We start from the raw sequence: 26,561 nt of genomic DNA on the forward strand, positions 1-26,561 counted from the left end.
GGATTTCTTGTACAAGGCCATTGATGGGGAGAGCCAAAATCGCTGTGACTTTGCTCTTATCTTGTTGGCCTCCTCCTTCTTTTTGGGTAAAATGTTGTCTTTTAGGAACACTATGATGGGGTCCATCCATGAAGGGCCTAGTTCGACGCAACACACTTCTTCTACTTCAGGTTCTTCAATGCTTGGTATGGGTAAGAAGTCGATCAGTAGTGAATGTGGAAATGATGTATCTGCCATTGAGGCGAAGCCTGCTAGTTCGTCTGCTCTGCTGTTTTCTTCTCTGCCAATCTGCTCTATCCGTACTACTTCGAACTTCATGATCTCTTTTCTAACTAACTCTTGGTACTTAGCCATTCTTTCATCCTTTGATTCGTAGTCGCTTGAAATTTGGTTTACCACCAGCTGTGAGTCATTGTAAACCTTTAGCTCAGTGGCCTTCATGTAGAGTGCTGATTTTAGTCCTGCCAGAAGTGCTTCATACTCCGCTTCGTTGTTTGATGCTGGGAAGCCAAGGTTGACTGCCTGTTCTACTACTAGGCCATTTGGTGAGATGAGGACTATGCCGAGTCCTGCTCCGTGTCTGTTGGATGCTCCATCCACGAAGAGCTTCCACATCTCTCCAACAAATAACTTCCAGCAGGTAGAGGGATCGGATGATGCCTTGGGGTCCTGAGTGTTGCTAGTGTGTTCTTCAAAGTCCACACTTACTGTTTGCCCCTCGCTGTCTGATTGTACCAAGTCTTTATTTGTTGATGGGTCTTTACTTGGTGTAGCATGGTTCGCTTCTTCCAGCTCATCATTACTCTGGTCTGTCCTGGGATGTGGCTGGGTATCTTGTATCAGGGGTTGCACTATCCCGGCACTACTTTCCATCCCTATTTCGGTTGTACCCGTTAAGTCGACTGGGCAGATGTGATGACTTCCTGGTGTGAATTCTGCGACAAAGTCTGCCAAAGCTTGGGCTTTTATCGCGGTTCTGGGCTGAAACTTGATGTCGAATTGTCCCAACTCTACTGCCCACTTCAAGATTCGCCCAGAAAAGTTCACTTTCTCAAACAAAGCTTTTAATGGAAAAGCTGTTAAAACGATTATGGTGTAGGAGTGAAAGTAATGCGACAACTTCCTTGAGGCCATCATCAAGGTTAAGGCCAGTTTTTCCAATGGTAAGTACCTGGTTTCTGCGCCCAACAATGTCTTGCTGACATAAAAGATAGACAGATGTTGGATTCCTTCTGCTCGGACCAACACTGCGCTAATTGCGTGCTGTGAAACTGCCAGGTACAAAAATAGTTCTTCTCCAAGTATTGGGGTCACCAGCAGCAGTGGAGAAGACATGTATTCTTTCAAACTTTCTAAGGCACGGTCGCATTTTTTATCCCACTCAAACTTGGTCTTTAACGCTTGAAAAAATGGTCGACATCTGTCTGACGACCGACTTATGAACCAGTTTAGCGCGGCTGCCACACCAGTGAGATGCTGTACTTCTTTTACAGAGTTGGGTCTCTCTAGATCTTGAATTGCTTTGATCTGAGAAGGGTTTGCCTTTATGCCTCGGTTGGTCACCAGGAAGCCTAGGAATTTGCCTGATCCTATGTCGAACGCACACTTAGATGCATTAAGGTGCAACTTGTGCTTCTTTAGGATCTGAAACATCTCACATAGGTCCCTGAGATGGTCATTCTCATCCTTGCTTTTGACTACCATATCATCGATGTAAGCTTCCATTGTTCTGCCTAACAATGGTTCGAACATCTTGGTGATCATCCGCTAGAATGTTGCCCCTGCGTTCTTTAAGCCAAAGGGCATGACCTTGTAGCAATACAAACCTCTTGGCATTGTAAAAAATGTGACCTCCTGGTCTGGTACATACATAGCGATCTGATGATAACCTCTGTATGCATCAAGAAAGCTAAGTCGGTTGTGTCCTGCCGTTTGGTCTACCAGTTGGTCTATCTATGGTAGGGGAAAGCTGTCTTTTGGGCACGCCTTATTGACTGTTTTGTAGTTCATGCAGACACGCCATTTTTCATTCTTCTTTGGCACCACTACCGTATTAGATATCCATTTGGGATAGTGCACTTCTCTGATAGCTCCTGCCTCCAAAAGGTTTCCCACTTCTTTCGCCACTATCTCGGCGTGGTGGAGCGCTGATCTGCGAGTGCGCTGTATGATTGGTCTTGCAGTTTGGTGGACATTCAATTGGTGACAGATGAAGTTTGGGTCAATGCCAGGCATGTCATACGGCGTCCAGGCAAATACTTCGATGTTAGAGGTCAAGAATTCCATGACCTCTATTCTCTCGGTGCTGGACATAGATGAGCTAAGCAAAAAGAACTTTTCCGGGTCCTTTTCATTTATTCTTACCTGTACCAAGTCTTCCACTGCCTTCTGTTCAGCGGCTTTGCCAACATCCGCAAATAATTCATTGCTCTCAGGTTCTTCTACCATTTGAACAAACCCTTTGGCAGCTCGGTTGCCATTTACTGTAACGAAGCACTGTTTGGACATAATTTGGTCTCCGAAGACCTCTTCAATTACTCCAGTTTCGTTGGGGAACCGCATTACTTGATGGTAGGTTGACGCTACCGATCGCAAGGCATGCAACCATGTCCTTTCCAAGATTATGTTGTAAGTGGAAGGGACTTTCAATACCCAGAACTCCACTTGTTTCGTCATGCTTCCTGCTCTGACTGGGAGGATTATCTTGCCAACTAGCCACTCTGGCATTGAGTTGAATCCGATCAGGGGAGATACGGCAGGTGCCGAGTCTTTGTCCTCCAGTTTTAACTGTTTGAAGGTTTCGTAATACATTATCTCACATGAGCTCCCTTGGTCAATCAAAATTCACTTGACGTCGTAATCCTTGATTCGGAGAGTGACGACCAGTGCGTCATTGTGAAGGCAATATATCCTTGCCAAGTCTCTGTCTGAAAAAGACATGACGTTCGTGGCCTCTGTTTTCCCCTTTTTAATGGTAGGCTGGGCACTTAATACCTCTCTTAAGTGCTCAGCCTTCTTAATTATTCCCCTGAGCTCACATACTCGCTCAGGTTCGTATACCCCATTATTACGTTTATCACGCCTTGAGGTAGGGCGTCGATCGGCGTTCCATTTAGATGATCGTGGTTTTAGGGGGCTGGCTGTGTCCCTCCTTCTATGTACTGGTTTAAATGCCCAGCTGCCACTAACTCCTCCAGGTGCTGTCTCAACAGCGTACAATTTTCAGTGCGGTGCCCTTTTTCTTATGGAAGGTGCACCGAGATCTTTCGTCATAGTCCTTTTGTGCCTCTCCCAATTTAGCTGGCCATCTGATGAAAGGTTCATCACGTATCTCACTGAGAATCCGATAGATCGGTTTCTTGAACACCGTGGTGATGGCAGTGCGGATTCTTAACCACCTTTTGTCTTGGTCTTCTCCGTTGTCCCGCCTGCCTCGCCGTTCCTATTTGGACGTTCTACCGCGTTGACTTTTGCCGTATTCTTTTTATTTGGTATCGCGGTTGTACCAGACTTTGTTTTAGCACGGGCACCGTCCTCCTCCACCCGAATGTGTTGGTGTACCCTCTCCATTAAGGCTTTCATTGTGAGGGGGGGCGTCATGGTAATTGAGTCCCTCAGCCTGTTTCCGACTAGAAGACCTCTTTTGTATTGCGCGATGGTGAGATTTGTGGGGCAATCTCCTATCTGGTTAAAGGTTTCCCAATAGTACTGTTGTAAGATCTCAATGTCTCCTTGTCGCCCATGTCAATGGAGAGTAGCTGATCGATCTCTACTGGCGTCTTGGTGTTCGTTCTGAACCTTGTCACGAACGCCTCTGCTAATTGCGCCCAGGAGGCTATGCTGCCTTCTGGTAGCCTTTCGAACCAGGTTAAACCTAGGTCGCCAAGGCTGGATGAGAATAGGATGCACATCAAAGCCTCGTTCCGCCGGTATACTTCCATGACCTGGCAAAAGTGGCTTAGGCGCATGTAGGGGTCTGTCTTTCCCTCGTAAGTCGTAAATTTAGGCTGGATGAAGCCTGAAGGTAATGGTGCGTTCTCAATCGCCGGAACAAACGGCGAGCTATGTAGCCTTGCCAATGCTTTATCTGTTGGTTCGTAGGCAAGGTACGGTATTGGCATTCCTACCTCGACGCTTCCATGCATCCGAGGAGCCAACCGTTGAAAGGCTGAAACTCGGCGCAGGTCGCGTGCCCTGGCATTCTCCTTCCGTCGTGCCCTTTCTTCAAGCACAGTCCGTAAGTCAAACGATCTAGGCAACTCCGTTTGCCTAGATGATGTCTGGTGCGCATGTGAGGGTCAATAGGTGTTTCCCTCAATGTAAGATCTCAATGTTCTCGTTCTCTAAGACCTAGAGTAACGAGTCCTGAAAGTCTTTGATCAAGTGTCGCCTGTTCTGAGGCTCCTACTCTCTGCTTACGATGGCGTGGTATGCCTACCACGGTCTTCTGAGTGGCGAGGAGACGTATTGTTTTTGCGCCCCTCTCCTGTTGCCACCCCCTTTCCTTTTATCTGGCGCTTCATTAATTCCATGTCCACCGCCATCTTCCTGATTAACTCGTCCTGCTCTTTTACTTGATCCTCCGCCTCTGCTTATCAGGACTTAATGAGCGACGGGGGCTGTTAACCTGCCTTCCCCTTGCATCCCTTCGGGGGTTCTGTTGCTGGGGCTCCAAATTTGCCATGGGAGGGATGGAAGGCAAACCTTCGCGCCTTCCGTCTCCTGCAGGGGTTTGTCCGTCAATGGCGGACTGTGGCAAATCTTCATTGTGTGCCATTACGTCTAATCTAGCGAGGAAAAACTTTGATCAAGAGGTTTTGTTCTTTCTGTGGTTCCCACAGACGGCGCCAATTGTACGAGCAAGAAATAATCTTCTCGTATAATCCTGTTGATCAAGTCCGCACTCCTCCAAACATCGTTGCTTTACTCCCTAAAAATACAAACGTGAGCCAGCCGGCAGGTATGTGCCAGATACCTCTCCGATGCCTAAGTCAGCAAAATAGACAAAAGCTCTGTGTATTCGAGAATCAAAGTTGTGTTACCCCTTCATAGGTGATGTTGTGAGTTTTTATAGGTTCTGCGTGGCACAATCCAAGTAGGACTCTTATTTCTCCATGTAGAGTCCTCCTAGGAATCACATTCCTGAAAGATAATGCTTATCCTTCAACACCTCCCTCACTGCTTAAACCAAGTGAGATGGTTCTACCGCAGTTGAATGTCAATACGACCGAGATAACATGGCCATGCTAAAGCCGCAGACTAGACCGAGGCCCTATTAGCTCGGTTTTTCCTCTCATTGAGTGTACCTCGGTTTGACATATTCCAACTGGGTTATCTGAGACCGTACTAACCACAACGAGCTTGGACTGAGCTAACCAATAGCAAGGTTCTGAGGAAAGCTCAACATACTTCGGCTCAATATGGTATGACCGAGTTAACTGTTACCGCTCTCTTGGATCGGACTAACTTCTAGACCCTTTTACTCAGCCCTTCTTACTATGGCTCTCAGAATGACCCATTACCCAACTCGACCTAATTTATACATAAATTACCCTCTCAGATAAGCTTCACAAATCCAAAATTTTAATTGAATGATGATGCGACAATGTGATATAATATATGATAGATTCATATGCTATTCTCTTATAAAAGGTGTACCATTCCCTATATACATCATCAACTTTGATCTTTTTATATTTGATTATTTTTTTATTTTGATTTTTAATTTTTTTAATATTTGCCTTTCATATTTTAAGATATTATTTGGCATCTCCTATATTAATATTTTTTTTTTATTTATCTTTTTTAGGCCAAATCAATTCTTTACGGTTTGCACATTTTTTCATAAAAAAAATTAAAAAATATATTTATTTAGATCATCCTAAACATCCTCTAATTTTTGTTAAAAATTGGACAACAAATAACATATTGCAGTCACGTAACATAAAAATATTTTATTATATATAATTTATATCTCTAACATAAACTTAAATGCTAATATTATTATTTTTTATGTTATGTAATAATTATTATAATATTTTTTTGTCTAAGTTTAAATAGAAGTTAACTCCGAAAGTAAATTGAAAAAAATTTAAAACATAAACTGTCAAAATAAAAAATAAATAAATTTTAAGAATCAAAGTAAAAAAGTTATCAAATATAAAAAGGTGAAGTATAAATCACCTAACATTTAAATATGACACTTCCCTATTTACGTCATCAAACATTAAAGCATTTAAATAAAACGCTTCCCCATCTACATCGTCAAACATTTAAAGCCTACAAAATTTATGATAAAGTTGATTTATCATAAAATTTATTTATTATTGGACTAATTTAGACTTATTTTAGTGATTCAAATCATTTGTCTTATACAATAAATTAAGAAAATTATTCATATAAAAATTAAATTGATCTAATATTAATTGTCAGACTATTAGATTATTTTTATCTATAGGACGTACATATTTTTAAAAATAAACTGTTCATGTATTATAATATATATGTATATATATATATATATATGATTTGATCATGTGATTACATATATATGATCAACTCATTTTTTTAGTTATACATTCTTTTGAACTTGTCATATGAGATAAATGAACAGTTTAAATTATTAACATGAATATAGATTAGTTCTGCAATATGTTAATTTTATTTATGAAATTAAAAATTATAATTTTAATAAATCCGGACTCAAAAAGAGGAGCGAAGAGAGAGGAATCTTAAATCTTAATGAAGAGAAAGAGGGAAAGTGGAATCCACAAACTAAATGAAGGATTGGAGATTGGCTTTTAGATTTATTTTGGGCCCATGACTGATGACTTTGATTTTGTTAGGTGAATGCGAAATATACCTCTTTTTGATTGGTTAAAATAATAATTTTATTGTTTTAAATAAAGTTCATATTAAATTATTAAAATAATAGGCATTATTCACATACTTATGTAGGTGACAAAAAAAATTTCCGTTAATTTCACAAATTATAAATTTTGTAAATTTTTTAATTTATATAATTTTCTTGTAGAGAATATGCCTCAAAAGTGAAAACTATTCCTTGCCTTAAGGGCTCTACGGGGCTGTGTCATAATCAATGATAAAATGTCACCAACAAAAAAAAAATTCATGAATATCATATTTTCAAAAAAAAATTATACCTTCTTTGTAGTTCAAACAAAAATATATTAAATTTTATAAGTTTGATATGATTGTATTGAGCTCATCTAAAATTTTAATTCACAACATAATTAACACATTTTTATTAATAATCTGTTAGTTATATGAATGAAAAAATAATAATATTGTTATATTTTTAAATCTGAAATATATATTTTTTACTTTATTTATCTCAATATGTTCAAATCATCTATATTAGTTTAGTCACTTTAATCTTATTAAAAGAAAAATTAATATAATTATATTAAAATTATAATATTTATTATATTTTTTAATATAAGAGAAAATTTTAAAAAAAATGTCCCATAATCTGATCATTGTAACAAATAAATTCTAAATTTTTAATTTTATAAATTTAAACTTGAATATTTGTCCATTTTTGTTAGGTAAAACTAACCAAAAACAAAAAACAAAAAAAAAGGACATTTTAATTATTAAACTAATGTTCTGTCAATTTTACTGAACTAAAATAGATGAATTATTTAAATTGAAAATAAATTAAAAAAATTACAATTTTATTTTATTTTAAAGGTCAAATCTTATTTTTAATATAAATAAGAATAATGTTAAAGATTTTTAAAATTTTATCAAATGTTTTACTAAATATCACATATGATGTGAAACTTCCATAAGATTACATTTAATAAAATATTTAATAAGATATTCCTAACATTTTCTGTAAGTAATTTCCCCTATTATTTTAGTCACCACCTAACCACGCCATGGGACAAGAAGACTTCTCCTCAAAATGTCGCAAAGGTTCTTTAACAGCCCCCACCAACTTGCCAAGTTGCCATTATCCTCTCAAGCTAGTCCTTGTAGCTTATATATATTTATACATATATATATTCTTTTCTCTTAATTTTTTTGTTCTTTTTATCTCAAAATATTAATTTTTTATTATTCTAAAATATTAGTCATTTCTCAAAAATTAAAAAATAAAATAATATGAATTTACTATTTTATTCTTTTTTAAATTCATTAATAATGTAAAAAGTATAATTATGACAATTGATATTTTTAAAATAATATACTATCAAAGAAAAATTTTGAAAAATTAATATTTTTAAAATATAATAATTATATTATCAAAAAAAATTAAATTTCCTACCCTAAAAAGGACAATTATTTTACAGCGGAAGAAGTAATAAATGTTAAATATACGAATAATATTACCTAGTAATATCATCATTTAAGAGTACGAATGCATCATAGTTAAATTAATAAGAGTTAAGATTTACTTACTTAAATTTATTCATAATCTTTTATGAAAAATGCTTGGGAGCACTAATTAGTGCTCCCACTAATTAGGTGGCAGTGGGTCCCGTCATTAATGATGTGATGTTTTGGTCTTGGAATTTTTTTTTTTTTTTTAACTTTTTTAATGCATTAATACTATTAGTGGTGATATTTTTAATGGGATGAATTATTGTTGATCTTTTATTAATCAATAATATCACATCATCAAGTAAAATAATATTATCATTACACTCCATCATTATTTTGTAAGAATTTTATTTAGTAGTATTTGTTTAATAGTCAAGCTGGCAAGTTGAAGGCAGAATAAAACGGAGCTGTTTCCCTAGTCACTTTCATGGTTGGACTTGTTTGTCACGTGTCATCATCATGTGCTTACCGCTCTTCACGTGGTGGTTTCATCCAATGTGTGACCATCATTTAAAGTTCAAATTACTCGAAAAATTATTAAGCTTGTTTTGAAAGTAAAAATAATAATAATAATAATTTAATTTTTAATTTTTTATAAAAAAATATATGAAAAATAAAAAAATAATATGACTTAAATAAATCAATAAGTTAATAAATTATTATTATTATTTTTTTATGTTTCCAAGAGAAGCTTAAGTACTATTGAAATATCACGCGCTAATATTTTTATCAATTATTAAATATTATGTCATTTTATTATTTTTTTATAATTTAATATTAAATTATAAATATTACTTACTCTATTAATTAGAAAAATTCCCCATAACTTCTCCAATTCTCTCAATCAAACTAGTCTCCTCTCCATAATAATGTCCTGTGTATATATTTGTACCAATACTGATTCAGTGTTCTAATTGTATAGTATTAATGTCAATTTTAATAAATTGATAGTATCAAAAAAAAAAAAGTCAAGCTATCATATCAATAATGAGATCTACATAATATCACGTCATTAATGGTCAATTAGTGATTTTTAATTAGTGATCGGGAAATTTTTTATATCTATACATAGTGGGTGTTTGGGAATTGAGTTTTTATGTAGGTTTTTTTAGTTATAAAATATTATTGGATAAAAAAAATTTAGTATTTAACAAGATAGTTGAATTTTTTTGTGGTTAGATGTGATATTTGTGAGAGAAAAAATAAAATGATTATGGGATGGATGCAATATTTCGTTTTGATATATATATTTTTTTATTTTACAAAAAATTTATCTTTTAGTGAAAAAAATAAAAAAAAATCTCAAATTCAAGTTCCCAAACACGACCATATATGTATCAATCACATCTATCCAATCAATTGTTGAATGGGATGTATGTTCATTTCACTCTAGGGTTTTGTTTGACAAAAGTCTGCTTTGCTTTGCCTATCAGTTTCTGTACTGTTTTCACTTTTTCATCATATCCAAATACCTTTTCATCAAAAAGCATTTTCTCATAAAAACTGCCCCCACTACCATGCCATGCCATCCCCCCATCAAATAGATTTTTGCCTTATTTGGTATAATCTCTAAAGTTGATAGTTAAAAAAAAAAAAAATTTAAAATAAATAAATAAATATGTGAAAGTGGATTAATTAATGTTTTTTTTTTCTTATTATTAAGAGTATCTCCAATGACAAATATTATAATAGTATTGATATTGTCAAATTGTGACAATGAATAATAGCATTTGATTCAAATTATAACAATAACACTCTAATAGAGTATTTGACATTTTTGCCATTTTGGCATATAAACTAGTGTGTGAGATGTCTGTCCAGTCAGACGTCCCACGCATACCAATTTTCACTTTTCATTCCGTAAAAGTGACGAATGTGAATGAAGGAGGGATGTTTTGCAGGAAGGAATGGAAGAAGGGAGAGAAGTTTTTGTTGTGAGTTAGCAATTATGACAGTTGCCAAAACTTGTGTCAAATTTGACACAATCTTTGACATTTGCCATAACTTGTCATTGGAGCAAGCTTTTTGTCAATTGCTGCCAAATTATGGCATTAGCAGCTCTAATGACTTGTCATTAGAGATGCTCTAACTAAGATTTTTTTTAAGAAGACTTACGTGTAGATTCTAATAGATAGATTTATTGTTCAATAGATCCTATAATAATTAATGGTGTTTTTCAACAAATATTATTTAAAAATGTCACTAATTGTTAATTTTCAGACAGTTTAAAAATTTTGTCGCAAAAAATGTTATTAATTATAAGTTTTAACAACAGTTTAAAAAAAATCGCCATAAAAAAGTTATTAATTTTCAACTTCCAGCAATAGCTTGAAAATTTCGTTATAGAAAAACGTCACTAATTACAAATTTTAACAATAATTTATAAAAATTGTGATAAAAAAGTCGCTAATGGTCAATTTTTAGCAACATGTAAAAAAAATATCACAAAAAAATTATTTTTAATAATAATTTTATTAGAATATATTTTCAATAAGATTTAATCTAAATTAAATCTAATTATTAAGACCTATTACTAGGTTAATTTTTTTATTATTATTTATATTTATGTGATTGGACAATGTGTAACTTGGTTCAAACGTTTTCACCATTAGGAACTCTAGACAGGAGTCGCTTAAGTAGGTTTTATTTTAGAAATTCTTCACTTCGTTGACGTATTCACAAAGGGAAGAAAAATAAATATTAATACAGTGACAACACAATTCTCATATTTAGAAGTATAAAAATGATTCACGGCTTGTGGGCTGCTCGAAATTTGCCTATGGCCCGGGCTCGACCCAGCTCAGGATCTTGAGTCTAGGCCTAAGCTATCATTTTAAAGTCCAGTCCGGCCCGTGGGCCCGTCTATCGTCTCGCTCATGACCAACTCAAAGTCCAGCCCAATGCCCAATGTCATTTTTGGTGAAAAAAAGATAAATTTTGATAAAGAGTGAAAAAAAAAATTAAAAAAAATGTTCAAGCCTTGCCCAAACCCGACCTAATCCTGAGTCCAAATCCAGGCCAGCCAAGGCCCAAATACTCCCTAGGACTGAGCCTAATTTTCTGACCCGTAGCTTGACCTAAATTTTGACAGAAGCCCGCGAGACTCAACATGAGCCGACCCAAATTTACACCTCTACTCATACTCTAAATTTCAATTTAAATTTTGTTTATATTATAATATTTGTTCTATAATCGTCTTGTTAGACTAACAATCTAAAATTGCCTTACGTTCAATTTCTTGTTCATTTGTGTAATTTTATTGTAACATTTCAATATAACACACATAAAATCACTAAAACTACTTGGTATATTTTTTTTAAACGTAACACTCACAGTTTGAATTATACAATTACTCAAAGCTTATTAAAGAAAATTTGTACTCCTTTTGTAATAGTTTGAACAGTCTCACACCTTTTTGGAGTGGTTTGAAGAATCTTATATCTTCTTTTTTTTTTTGGAGTGTTACATTCAAATATTACGTTTCAAAAACGTACACTAAATAATTTTTTTGTGTATTACGTTGGAGTGTTACACTAAAGAATTTTTTTGGAGTATTATATTGGTATGTTTCATTGGAGTGCTACGTTTGAGTGTCACATATTGAAATTATACATTTGTTTAGGAGTTTTTGTACTCCTTTTGAAGTATTTAAAAAATTGTACATTCTTTTGGAATGTTTGAATAATCTCATATTTCAAGTCATTTCAAATAAAAAATATTCTCATATAAAAACCCATTTCAAATTTGATTTTCATAAACTGTGTATCTTACTTTTCTAGCACAAAAAGAGAAAAAAGATAGAAATAAAGAGAGAGAGAGAAGAAAACATAATAGAAATAAGGGTATAGCCATAAATTTAATTTTCAAATAATCTATTAAATCTACTTTTCCAAAATCAATGAGATTGATTAGTTTATAAGAAAACTCTTGGAACTAATCAGATCATCATTCCTCGTGGAATTTATAAGTAAATTTTCCTAATATTAATTAATCAAAATTAAATTAATAAAATTATTTAAAAATTCTCATTGCATAAAAAATGATTTTGTTATTGTTACAAAGTTCAAATAAAATAGTATCTAAGGGGTTGTTTAGGATGTCTTAAATAAGTGCACTTTTTGACTTATTGGACTAAAAAGTTGAAGAAGAAAATATGGTTGTTTGAGTTAACTTTTTAACTTTTTATGAAAAAATGTGTATTAAAAAATTGTGTAAATTAGTGTATAGGGAAAAATTAGGATTGGGAGTTGTGCAGCCGTACTTTTTGACTTTTGGCGAATAGTGATAACTTTTTAACTTTTTAAGTAACTTTTTGACTTTTTGGCCATATGCCAAACTTGGCCTTAATCATCCAATCTCATAAGATTGAATTGTAACCGGCGCGAATTTGCCTCGAAATTTTTTTTTTTTTGAATTTTTTTTTTATGTGTGCCATAAATCCTAAATCCTAATAAAAAAAAATCAAACCAACACAGTCTAACAAATAAAATAAAATAAAATAAAACAAACCAACATAGCCCAAAAAAAAAAAAAAAAAAAAAAACAACAACAACAACAATTTAGCCTATGTGGTTTGATAATATTAGTGAGTTGGGTTAAACTGATTGGGTGATAAAATTGACTGATCAGTTAGACTACTGGTTAAAAGTTATTAATTTCATATAATTTTGTACTAGTCTTTACTATATTTTTATTTCAAATCAGAAAGACTCGGAAGAAATAAAAACCTAAACCTTAAATCCTAAACTCTAAACCCACCCCTACACATAAACATCCTTAAAAAAAATAAAATAAATAAATTTACAACAGCCCAACAAATAAATAAATAAATAAAGCAATCAAACTAACACAACCCAACAAATAAATAAAAAATAATAATAATAATAAAAACAACCAAACCAACACATTTTCAAAAAAAAAAAAAAAAAAAATCAATTCGAGCCACATTCGAGGCCTCAATCTTTTTCCTTTATGAAAATGTTAATAATTCCACAATTCCTAAGGGTCTTACTAATTACTCTCTTTTAAGGATTATTAATAAAAGAGGCATAATAGAGTAATGCCAGTAAACCACCTCTTCTGACTTGATTTAAATATCATGTTATGTGACACAATTACTACTATAAATGTGATGGGTTTTACACAAATTTCATTAATATCAATTATTTACATATTTTTTAACATTAACAACATAAAACAGAAGTAGAACAATTGGGGGAGAGAGAGAGAAAAAAAAGTATATCCCCTTTGTAGCCATGGCTGAAAATTAAAAAGAGTGTTGAGCACTTACTAGAAATGGCCACATCATGCATGTGGGTAGGGGTGGGCGCGGGTCGGTTGCGGCTACGAAACCTCCAATCCGCCATCCGTCCGCCAGATTGACGAATTAGAGAAAATCAATCCGCATCCGTCCGCCAATCCGGCAGATGTGAATCGAGCAGATTGGCAGTTTGGCGGATGGATGCGAATCGGTTTGACGGTTTGAAATTTTATAAATTTTCAATATAGTTCAACTTGTGCACTTTCTCAAAAAAAACAAAAAAGTATTACAGTCAATGACTTAAAAAAGTATTACAATTACTGCATGCATCATCATCCAAAGAAAGAAAGTTTGAAACTTTAGAATATCACAATTACTGCATGCCTCATCTACATAAAATATTACAATCTGTGTTTCTTAAAATATAAAAACGATTCAAACCATCAAAACCATGAGCAGAGCAATAGTAGAGATTGTATGTCTCTGTATTGTTACATTTATATATGTTTTTGAAAACAAAAACCAATCAGCATATGTTATATTTTCTATTTATTACTTTTAGAGTTAGATTTAAAAATCAAAAAATATAGATAAATAATATGTTTATTTTTTTCAATTCAAAAAATATATCCAAGTTGAAAACTTTTTTTTAAACAGAATATTTGAACTCTTTTTCAATTGAAAACACAAACAAAATATTTAAACAAATTGAAAACACAAAGTCTTATAAATTACTTAGGGTGCTCGCGGTTTGGCGGTTCGGTTGCGGCCAAAGGAAGTTCAAATCCGTCATCCGTCCGCCAAATTGGCGGATTGAAGAAAATCAATCCACAACCGTCCATTCGTCATCACGCATCCGTCCAAAATGTGGTGGATCGGTTCGGTTCGATCGGTTTTAGCGGATCGGTATATCCGCTGCTCACCCCTACATGTGGGAGCATCCCTAAAAATTCCACAGCTTCTCATGATTTAGCAATCATCTTCTTTGTTTTTACTTTTTAAAAAATATATTTTAAAAAATTATATTTTTTTATTTTTTGTTTTTACTAAATTTTTTTAATATTTTAAGTAATTTTTTTATTTTTTACACACACCTAACATAAATACACTTAAAAATTAAAAAAATTATAAAAAAAATCTTTTAAAAATTTACTAAATACCAAACATACAAAAAAAATACAAGAATTCAATATATTTTTTATATTTTTATATATTTATTAATTTTTTAAAATATTTTTTCATAATTTTTTTACTTTTTAGATGCATCTAAGTAAGGTGCATCTTAAAAAGTAAAAAAAATATTTAAAATTTAAAAAATATTCACTAAAAACAAAAAAAACACGAAAATCAAAAAAATCAGTTTTCAAAAAACTTAATTCAGAAAACTCAAACTAAACACATTGAATATTATTTTTTAGTCTAAAAGTCAAAAAGTCACTAAAATAAAATAAAAAAACCAACAACTTATACTAAAAAGTCAAATATTCATTTTTCTCTCTACTTTTTGCACATCTTTTCGTAAAAAATCAAAAAATTATCTCAAATATATTAATTTTTTTATATCATATTTTAACCAAAAATAAAAAAAAAAAAACTAAAAAAATCAATTCCTAAACGAGGCCTCAGTATACTTAACTATAACATTTCACATTACCCCCAAAAGTATAAAATTATATGTACTCTCTCTTTTCGGCAAGGACATGACATCAACAAAAAAATGATTCAATGCTTGTGAGACATTATGAGGTTGTAGTATTTAGAGAGTATTGTGATTGATGAAAAAGTTAACTCACAACTTTACATTGAGACATGAAAGAACAGAACATTATCATGTAGTGTTTAGAGAATATTGTAATTAATGAAAAAGTTGAAATTCACAACTTTGTGTTAAGGCATAAAAGAACAAAATGAGAGGCTTGGCATTTGATAATTTGTAAGGTTAGCAACAAGTGGTACCCTTAGACAATGTAATAATTTTTCCATAATGATCTAGAGGACAAATCTATAAAATCCATTTCGTTATTTTCTCTCCTTTTATCCGTCGTTGACACCACCTTTGATAGCCACCCCAGCTCATTCATTACCTTCTCTTCTACCTCCCTAACTTTCATTGCCACCATTAATCCCAACCCCTTCCTACATTTTTCCAACAACCCTCATTATACATGAGAAAGGGGGAAAAAAGAGAGATTTAAGGTTTTAAAAGAAAAAGAAAGTGGTAGAAGAGAATGAGAAATCTCTAGAGGTTCACAATAAGAAAAAGAAAAAGAAGAAGAAAGATGAGGGGTCTATAAGGCTTCAAAGGAAAGACAGTGAGAATGGATGAGGTGGGGTAGCAGACAATGGCAGAGGTACACTAGAGGCAAATGTGGTTGAGTAGGTAAGGATAGGGGTAACGGTAGGGTTGGCATTAGCTGTAGGAATAGCAACGAGCCAAGGTAGGGCTGGGGATCAAACTCTCCGTCCCCGATGGTAGAAATTTTCCTGTCCCCGGTCTCTATCCCAGATGTGGAGCCTATCACCGGCCCCGTCCCCGTCCCTTAACGGGGATCAAGTTTCCCTGACCCCGAAAATTCCCCAGCCAAAATAGAAAAAACAACAACAATAACAAAAATATTCAACATTCATCAACAACAACAACATCATCAACAGATTTGAGAGCATATATATTCATCAAATGTAAAAAATAAAAAATCTAATACATTCAACAGATCATCATTTTCTTCATCTTCATCAACAACAGATCTGAGCTCAGATGAACGAAGATCTCACGCCAGCATTGGTGAGGTGACAGAAGTGACAGAACTCTAACGATTGAGAAACGACGGCAATCGGCAGTAACAGAGAGGAGAGAGAGAGAGGGGGCTTCAAAAAAGAGTGACGAGAGCCAGTGATGGAGATCGGAGGGGGGAAGATCGGCGTGAGGCAGTGATGGAGATCAGCATGAGACAATGAGATCGGAAGGAGGAAGATCGGTGTAAGGTAGTGGTGGTGGTCGGAGGAATGGAAAGAGATCAGAGGGAGGGGAAGGTTTTAGATAGAGAGAGAGCCTAAACTGAGTCAAAAGAATAAGGAAACATATATATATATATATATATATAGGGAGGGGTACAACTGTAATTTCATATCGAGGGTAAACGGGGACGGGGACGAGGACGGTGACAAGGTGGGTCTGGGGCTGGAGAAAGTATGTAATAACCCGACCCTCGTATATGTTTTCTGATATATTTTCAGTCCCTTATTCTGTGCATTTACATGCTTATTGTAAAAGTTCATGAGAAATTAAGTTTCATTAAGTGAACCTTATAATTATAAATCCATATCTGTTTAATAAGAAAACATATCTGTCACAATTAAAATGTTCAGATCAGAAATTGAAGACCTTAGAACCTTAATAATCTGAAAATGAATGAACATTTATGATCAGCATAATTTTTAACTAATAATAAGCATGTTTGTAGAAATTCGATTTGGGATGATTGATAGAGTTTTGTCCTATTCTACTTTTAATATAAATATGAGTCTCTTGGAGCAATTGGGTCATTTTTTTGACTTAAAGCCATTACTCAAGATATTTTGAGGGAAAAAGAATTAGAGAGGTCTGAGAAGAAGAGGTCAAGTTCTTCAAGAAGAAACATTGGGAAATTGGAAAGGATGGTAGGATCTCAAGCTTAAGGTATGTGTATTTTACTTGAATTAAGTCCTCTCTTGAAAATGAGTGAGATTTTCTTTGATAATCATGCAAATTTAGGGTGTGTGTTGGTTAAATTAAAAAGATGTGTTATCATGGAATTGATTTGGGAACTTTAAGGTAGGGGGTCAAAGTGTTTAATTTATAATTGTGAATTGCAAGGAATTGAGAAATCACTTCATAGTGCAATTGTTGTATGCTTGAAATGTCTTTGTATATGATTTTTGAACCTTGTATCATCAATTAAAGAGCCTAGTTAGAGCCTTGTAAAAGCTTGCCAAAAACTGAGTTTTGTTGAAAATTTCAAACTGTAATCTGTCCAGATCGCCGCATGTGCGGGGCTCACTGCCGCACGTGCGACCCAAGCTGGAAAAAATGTTCTGCTCCGTTTCGCGTGCTCGACCCTCTGATATTTTTAAAATATTTTTCTGATGATCTTAGGATGGCTGTAAATTCATTCGAAACGTAATGAGTCAGGAAGTAATTTGACAAGGAAAAAGGGAAGTTAATTTGTGAACTTTGTATGTGTGTAGGACACGCTTCATGGGGAAATAGCGCTCCGCCACAACACTGTGAGTAGTAGTACTGTAATCGTACGTTTACTTACCGTTAACAATTCTTATTCTTAATGCTCTGTTTTTACATAAGCAATTACGTTAACATTTATGTTGTTTGAAGATCGGTGAGAACATTGAAAGATTATGCGTACCTCGGTATGACTCTAGAACTACTCTGCATTCTGGGTATAGTTAATGGTTGTTATTAATGTGCTATAACCTGTAAATTACCTAAGACTCTGCACAAGAAGTATTAATACTATGCAACTAGTTAACGGAAAGAAATTATGACTATAAACTACGCTTAATGGAGATATGATATTTGAACGTCCTATCAGGAACTTCTATAGTCTTATTTGATTCAACACATGTTTTATGACATAGACATTTGTTTAGAATGGATTAACGAAATGAAAATCGGATAGAACCACGGGTTGCTTTAGATGTCAAGAATTGAATATCAATGATATTGTTTGGAGCATACTATTTTGCTACTAAGGGGCCTGAAGTTGTTTAATATCTACGACATGAATGCAAAGGTTTATCATCATTATGTAAACCACGTTAAAGAGTGTATGGTTCTGTCTCTGTTAAGCGTACTGTAATGACGATATAACAAGAAATGCTCTATTTTCTGATATGTTATGTTTCGAATCAGTAAATGACTGTCCTTATATATCAAAGTATTCAGGACATCCTTAACACAAGGCCCTAGCCTAGGGGTAATAATACCGTAGTTCAAGTATGTATAAGTCCCCGGTACTGGAGGTCCCTTTATGAAACTAAAAGGTGTGCTCTATATTGATTTATTAGCGCTATTGAATTACCATGTATAGTCAAACATGAATTATGATTTTTGTTTATGATTCAAGCATAATTAAGAACATGTATGACTTTATTTTTGTTTATCCGTTCGGTTTATGTTATGCTATGACATGATGTTGATTGACCGGTCTTTAAGACCTAACGATTTCTGGTATGGAACAAAGTACTGTACGGAACTAAGTGCTGCAATGCGAGTCACCTCTAGAATCTGTACGAGCCACCTCTTGAGTCCATACATATGTGAACTGAGGCCTATGGCCGTTTTGTGAAAGCTATGAGGCTTATGGCCGTTCTGTGACATATGTGAGGCCTATAGCTAATCTGTGACATTTGGGCCTATGGCCATTCTATATGATCTGTTAGTATGAAGCAAAGTACTGCACGGAGCTAAGTGCTGCCATGCGAGTCACCTCTAGAATCCATGCGACACACCTCTCGAGTTCATATATCCTAACAAGGGCTATATGCCATTCTGATAAGGGCTTAACACCACTCTGCTTAAGGGTTTCATGTCGTTTTGTTAAGGGTTTCATGCCAATCTGTTTAAAGTTTAAGCCTAAGGTCATTCTGGAAATAATTACAAGATTAAGTTAATTATGTGTTCTTTGCACTTATGTATGTACATTATAATTCAAGTTACTCATTAAATTGTTTACGTATTATTATTCACTGAGCTTGACTCACTTTGTGTTATGTTTGTTTCTGTAGGCACTCCACTTGGAGGTCAGTTTTAACCCATGGCATCCATTCCTCTTTTGTCAACCTCAGAGGGTCTAGGCACTTTTATGAAGGCAACTCATTTTATGAAGTTTTACTAAGTTTTTAGTATACTTAATTCTTTTATCTTTCAATGTTTCGTTATATGCCCAAGCTTGAGGGCTGGGTCTATATATATGTACATAACTGAGTTCTCTGAGGCACGTCACTGTATGTTTATCTGCCTTATGTTCTGTTGTGATCCTGGCATGAAAGTGATCGCTCAATGGATATAGTTCTTTTATTTATGTTGATTAAATGCTTCCGTTCAAACCCCATATACTATATATATATATATATATATATCAGGTTGAGTGTCCGGTTCAAAATTGGTCATGCCCAAACTTGGGGCAAGTTTGGGGCGTGACAAGGTATCATCATTCCCAGCCCGAAAATGATCGGCGATTTATTTTTGAATACCATCCTCAGCTCGTTGGAGGTTTTTTTAGGAGAAAAACCATTCCATTTGGGGTCGGAGGGTCAGGTCGGTTTCAATTTATCATCCCTAATTAGTTGGGGTGTTAAAGGAAGAAGAATAAAATACAAATTTAGCAATGCAATGTCTTAAAAAATAGGGTAGCCAACTAATTTTTGGATGCATTTAGAGGGCTTCATTGATCAAATTGTCCCACAACTTTTGCTTTCTCTATTCTCCATTTTCTTTTCTTCAATCCCACCCTCGCCCATCATTCCTAGCCCTCTCCTCCCGCCACCTTCAACCGCTTTCCCTTTCCCTTCCCATTTATCTTTAGACTATCATCACTCTCCCTTCTACTCCATATCGCTCCCCCACCATTTTTAATCTTTTCTCTCTCCACTGAATAACCAGTTTTTGCAAACCTTTGCCACTGCAACCATTCAAGCCCCTCAAAACTTCTCCTTGTAGTTTTACTCTCTACCTCCGTTATCACTACTACGAAATGTGTTTATTTTTTTTAACACGAAAAAAAAGAGTACCACTTGTTTCTTTAATAAATAATCTTTCACTATTTTGATATGCCATTGAATAACTTTCACAGAAAATGGATTCCATCTTTTTATTCTATGGTGTTGTGAACCTTTCCCTTGATTAGTGGTGAATTAATTCTTAAATTTATGAAAGCAGAAGGTTTAGAAGCATAATTTTTGGGGAAAAAAGTGGTCTCTAATTGAATACAAGAAGCGTCAAATTCAATATGAAAGTCATGTTTAGATTAAGAATTTGGGGGGCGGAAATTGAAGAGAAAGAATACAATAAAAAATAGTTAAAATCATTTTAAATTTTATTCTTTCTTTTCATAAAATTCTCCATAAATTCTTAATTCACACACACTTGAAGTGTACTGTGAATTGTGGTTCCATTAAATGCCCTTATGATATATATATATATATATATATTTTTGGGTAATTTTTAGAGAAAATTATTTATAAGTTCTATTAGGGAGACTTATGCTACATATGGTCTTACTAAAAAATTTATGTTCTCATAAATCCTGTGGGAAGTTTGTTGACACATTTACTCTCAATATTAGTTATTAATATCATAAATAATAGTAAAACTATATATAGAAAATTGAATGTTACCATAGATCATATCTATATAAACGTAACGTAACGTGACACTTAGATAAACGTAACGTGACACCTACATAAACGTAACGTGAATGTTACCATAAATCATATAACATAAACGTAACGTAACGTGACACCTACATAAAGGTAACGTAAGGAAATTGAATGTTATCATAGATCATATTTATATGAAACGTAACGTGATATTAACATAAACCAGCAACATTTTAACATTCAATTTTAAAAAATAAAAACTCATTAAGTTTGTGAAACGTAACATGACATGTTACGTTACGTTTATGCAGGTGTCACGATACGTTACGTTTATATAGGTGTCACGTTACATTACGTTACGTTACGTTACGTTACGATTATGTAGATGCCACGTTACGTTACGTTTATGCAAGTGTCACGTCACGTTACGTTTATGTAGGATCTTGTGGAATACATTCCTATCTAAATAGGACTTGAGACTCTAAGAAATTACACAGGATTTAGCCTATCATAAGTGTCTGAAAATGACTTATAAATAAATCTCCTTAATTTTTAAGTGTGTAAGTGCATATCATATGTATTTACATAAATTTTTACAAATATATATATAAAAAAAAATTCAAAATCAAGTAAATTTTCACAAATATATGTATGTTAACTCATAAAAATTTATAAAAATCACAATTTTTGTATATTTATGAGAACTTACATAATTTTACGATATAATTTATGTATATTTATAAAAACTTACGCAAGTACATATAGTATGCACCTAACACACGCAAACACTTTCTTTTTTTCTTTGCCTATATATAACCAAGTGTATATAGCTTAGACCGAAATAACTAATAAGACAATGGGACTGTTTATTACAGTTTTTGGGATGATTACAACTTAATTTAATTGGAGAGTTTGTGTTAAACTGTTTGGTACAACTTCTGCTTATAGCTTATTAGGCAAAAATAACTTAAATAATCTGAAAAAACTGATTACTTGAAAGGTGAAGTAGAGATGTTTTTAACTTTTGTTTTTTGATTAACAATTTTTAACTTAAAAAAAGCTCCACCAAACTGGCCAATGGGGTGATTAGAGAATTGGGATGGCTGCTGTGCAGTCAAATGGGCTCATTTTGAGACTCATTTCGATAATTCGAACTGTTCACATTTTAAAATACATCAAGTAGAATACATCTGCAAAAAATCAAGTTAATCGGATATCGTTTACCCTTTCATCCACTCACATTTTTATTTATTTTAATACTTTAAATTACAATTGTTATTTATTTGTGTAGATACAAATGTGAGTGAATAAATAGGTAAACGATATTCAATTAACTTGATTTTTCGCAGATATGTTTTACTTGATGTATTCTAAAATATGAATAGTTCATATTATCGAAATAGGCCCCCGAAATAAACCCATTTGGCTGCACAATAGTGACTACTGTGCACCCTCACACATCAGTCACCCCAAATCCGATAATTAGTGAAGATTATTTTAAGCTAAAAATTAATGAGTAGAAAGCAGAAGATAAAAGTACATTTCACTCAACTTCCCAAAAATTAATTTTTTTTTAATTTATTTAAATTATTTCTAATTTTATTTCTATTTAATAAATTATAAATAATTTATATAATCCCCGCCAAAGACTCCTAATATAATACATATTAAAAAATAAAGAATAAATGGATTGACAAAATTATCTACAACTGTTTTTTTTTTTTTAAAAGAAAAAGAAACAAAATTCGAAAAAGCAACATTCTTCACAAGATGAAAAATACACCAATAACCTCATCTCAAACATTTCTGTACACTGCATTGACCAAAATGCCCTTTTCCTTCTTAAGAGTTCCAAGCATATCAATCTCGAAATCTCATGGCATTCTAGTCATTTCCATCTTCACCAAAGGATGCTTTGGTGATTTCCACCCAAAAAAAAAAAAAAAAAAAAAAAAAAAAAAGAAAAATCATGACAACCCAAAAATTAAAAAAAAAGAACTGAAGTAAAATTTCAAATTTTTTTTTTTTGGCCTCCTTTAAATTGTGTGTTTATTATTCACATGATTCACATCACCTGTGATTTGCCGTCACCATCGCGTGCCAACCCTTCGGTGACCGACGCCAGTTTCTGGAGGTTCAACCTCACAACCGTATCGGCAAACAGACGCGTGTCTTCCTCGGTATTCCCATCCGGCACATCGACGACGTACGATTCAACAGCAACGGTCCAGATCCTCCCGTCACGCTCCAACTCATGCACCGTGGTGACCGACCGATAATTCCTCAGCCTATGCTCACCCCCGATAATACTGAACCCTGTGACGTGCCGGTCGTCGTCGAGCACATCGAGCCTCTCGGTACTGGTTGCAGCCGGTAATCCGGAGATGACGTTGACGTCCCGCGTGCAACCCGGGGTCATGTTAAAATCTTCCTTGACGGTACAACTCTTGATGAAATGCTTGTACGTTTGGGGCTTGTCGAAGCGGCGAACGATGGACCAAACGACGTCGCTTGGCGCGTCGATGGGTTGGGCGAGTAGGGATGAGCATTGGACTGAGTTGACTTGGTAGGTGTGGAACTCGGTGATGAACCGATTCAACTCGTTGAACTCGTCCTGGGTTAGACCTGGTGGAGGGTTCAGGTGGTGGGTGGTGGTGGTTTCGTTGGATTGTTGGTTTTCTTCGGCGATTGAGGAGGTTTGCCCTTTCTCCATTGCTGCATATGGGGAGAGAGAGAGAGAGAGAGAGAGAGAGAGAAGAGTATAAGGAAACTTGTTTGTTTATAAGGGTGGGGGATTATTGGGAATGAGGAGGGTAAAATCGGAAACTAAAAAAGAAATGGGTATTTTTGTTTTTATTATTGTGAATTGAATAATAATGGAATAATGGTGGTGACGTGACAATATCAGTATGTTTGATTTAAGTTTTCTGGATTAAATTTTTTGAAAATTGAATTTTTTGATTTTCGTGTTTTTTTTATTTTTAGTGAATATTTTTAAAATTTTAAACATTTTTTTTTTTTACTTTTTTAGATATACTTTACTTAGATGTGCCTAAAAAGTAAAAAAAATTGTGAAAAAATATTTAAAAAAATTAAGAAATACATAAAAATATAAAAAATGTATTAAATTCTTGTATTTTTTTTTGTATTTTTGGTATTTAGTGAATTTTTAAAAGATTTTTTTTACAATTTTTTTATTTTTTAGATGTATTTATGTTAGGTGTGTCTAAAAAGTAAAAAATTTGCATAAAATATTAAAAAAATTCAGTAAAAATAAAAAAACATAAAAAATAAGAGTATAGAATTTTCTGAAAATTGTTTTTAAAAAATTGAGAACCAAGCATTTGAAGGAAAAATTACTTAGATAATTTTAGAGTATCATCAAAGTATCACCAAATAAATTAGAAATTACATTAAGCGAATTTTTTTGATAAAATAATGAAATATTATAGGTCCAATAGGACTTATGTGTAAATCTTAATAAGTAGATTTATTATCCAATAAGTCTTATAATAATTAATGATATTTTTATCAAAGACTATTAAAAAATGCCATTAATTATTAATTTTTACCAATAAATTAAAAATTTTATCACTAAAAATGTCACTAATTATAAGTTTTAGTAATAGTTTAAAAAATAATCACAAAAAACGTTCTTAATTTTTAATTTCCAATGACAGTTTGAAAAATTCGTTAATGAGTTGCAAAAAAAAAAAAAAAAAAATACAATTCCGAGCATATGGAAAAAATAGTGAGACCAAGGTCTCTACATATTTGAGTTATTGGTCTGATAAAATAAAATAAAAAATAAAAAATGAAGTTATTGATAATTATTGTCTATACCGTTTGGTTCATAAATTTTGATCAATTTTTTTTGAAAAAAAAATATGTAAAGAAGTAAAATGTAACTACATTTTATTAAAATTTTACTTATCTTTTTTCTTTATTTTTACTTATCTTTCTTCTTTTTCTTTTTAAATTTCTATCTAAATTCATAAGCCAAACACAATATAAAAATTGTCTATAAAAAAGTACAAAATGTAAAAATATTCATAATTTTAATATATTTTTCACGTATACGTATTTCAATAACTTCAATACACATTTTTGACACAAACAAGTTATAAAGATTGTTTTTAATATGTTTACTTAATAAATATTATGTCTCAATTATAAAAAAATTTCACTACACTTTTAATTTGCTTCGAGAGTAATCCATAGTTACCTGTTAAGAGGAGAGTAAATTGACAGAAAAAAAAATGTATTCTTGTTTTAGTTTTTTATTTTTGTGAATTTAGGAGTTGTTTGGGATGTTCTAAATATGTTTATTTTTTTACTTTTTATGAAATATGAGTTGGATATGGATTGAGTTTGAACTGATATTGTAGAGAGGTGATGTGACTTAAATAGAATTATGTGACTTAAGCTCTGTTTGGGAAGTGGTTTGACTTTTTGGCTTTTTGAATTTTTTAGCTTGGGGTTAAAAAGCCTGATTTGGAAAGGACTTTTGACTTTTTTAGCTTTTTTAACTTTTTTGTGAGAGAAAGAATGTAATGATTATGGGTTGGGTGTGATATTTTGTTTTATTGAGCTAAATAGCCTATTTTGTTTTTTGTGACTATTTTAATCAAAAAAACCTCTAAACCAACTTCTCAAACAGAGTTTTAAATAGAATAGTGATTTTTTGACTTTTTTTTAGAAGGCGGCAAACAAAGCCTTACAATAAAATAATGGGTGATAATGTGAGAATATATTGTAATTTTTGAGGAAGTTGGAAAGGTGTCAACTAGTGGTGACTAACGACAGGTGGATTCTGACTCCTCTTGCCTTAGCTGTGGTTGCTTGACATGTCATCTGGCTGCGCTACAAGCCAAGCCAAGCCAAGCAAAGCTAATTTACAAGGATTTAAAAAAAATGAAAGACTAATTTTTTTAAAATAATTAAAATTTAATTATATAAAAATTTAAAATACAATAATACTGTAATTCTAATAAAAATCACTTTAAAAGATTCCAACTCATAAATTTATAGGATTGGGTAAAAAGAGTTAAGATTGAATTTAAACAATTTTTAAAGAAAAAAATAATAAAAGTCGATGTGAAGATAACGATAAAAGCCTGACTTAACTCACAAATTTTACATATATACAATCTATATAATAAAGGAGAAGGGTATTTGAAAATGTCTAATTTATGTTAGAGATACATTTTGATCCAATGGCTTAAATTGTCTCAACTCAACTTCAATGGTTGAGATGTATTTATTTCCCGCTCAAATGCTCTTTGAGCATCAACAGTACTCATCTCCTCTCAGTCTCATTTCAATTTTGAACTCTCTCTCTCTCTCTCTCTCTCTCTCTCTCTCTTTACCTGCATCGGAGCCCATCTCCTCTCTCTCTCTCTCATTTCAATTTGGCTAGAGTTTAATCAGGGGATGATTCGATTTTATCTCTCTCTCTAACAACCCCCAAACCGAGATCTGAAGAAAGAAAGTGGGGGAGGAACTTTATGAATCCGAATGCTCTGGACCGAAGATGGGCGGAACTTTATGAATCCGAATGCTCTAGAGTTTAATTAGG

The 26,561-nt window shown here is 33.3% G+C and overlaps 1 protein-coding gene across 1 annotated transcript; it reads right to left on the reverse strand.

Moving 5' to 3' along the window:
* Positions 1–22,741: 22,741 nt before the first annotated feature.
* On the reverse strand, positions 22,742–23,738 carry LOC114277728 (abscisic acid receptor PYR1). The gene has a single exon (XM_028219672.2). The coding sequence runs from the start codon at positions 23,694–23,696 to the stop codon at positions 23,049–23,051; it is 648 nt and encodes a 215-aa protein (XP_028075473.1). The 5' UTR covers positions 23,697–23,738; the 3' UTR covers positions 22,742–23,048.
* Between the last annotated feature and the right edge of the window lie 2,823 nt (positions 23,739–26,561).

The sequence above is a fragment of the Camellia sinensis genome, chromosome 11, assembly GCF_055761805.1.
Source record: "Camellia sinensis isolate YWXY chromosome 11, ASM5576180v1, whole genome shotgun sequence".
Lineage (NCBI taxonomy): Eukaryota > Viridiplantae > Streptophyta > Magnoliopsida > Ericales > Theaceae > Camellia > Camellia sinensis.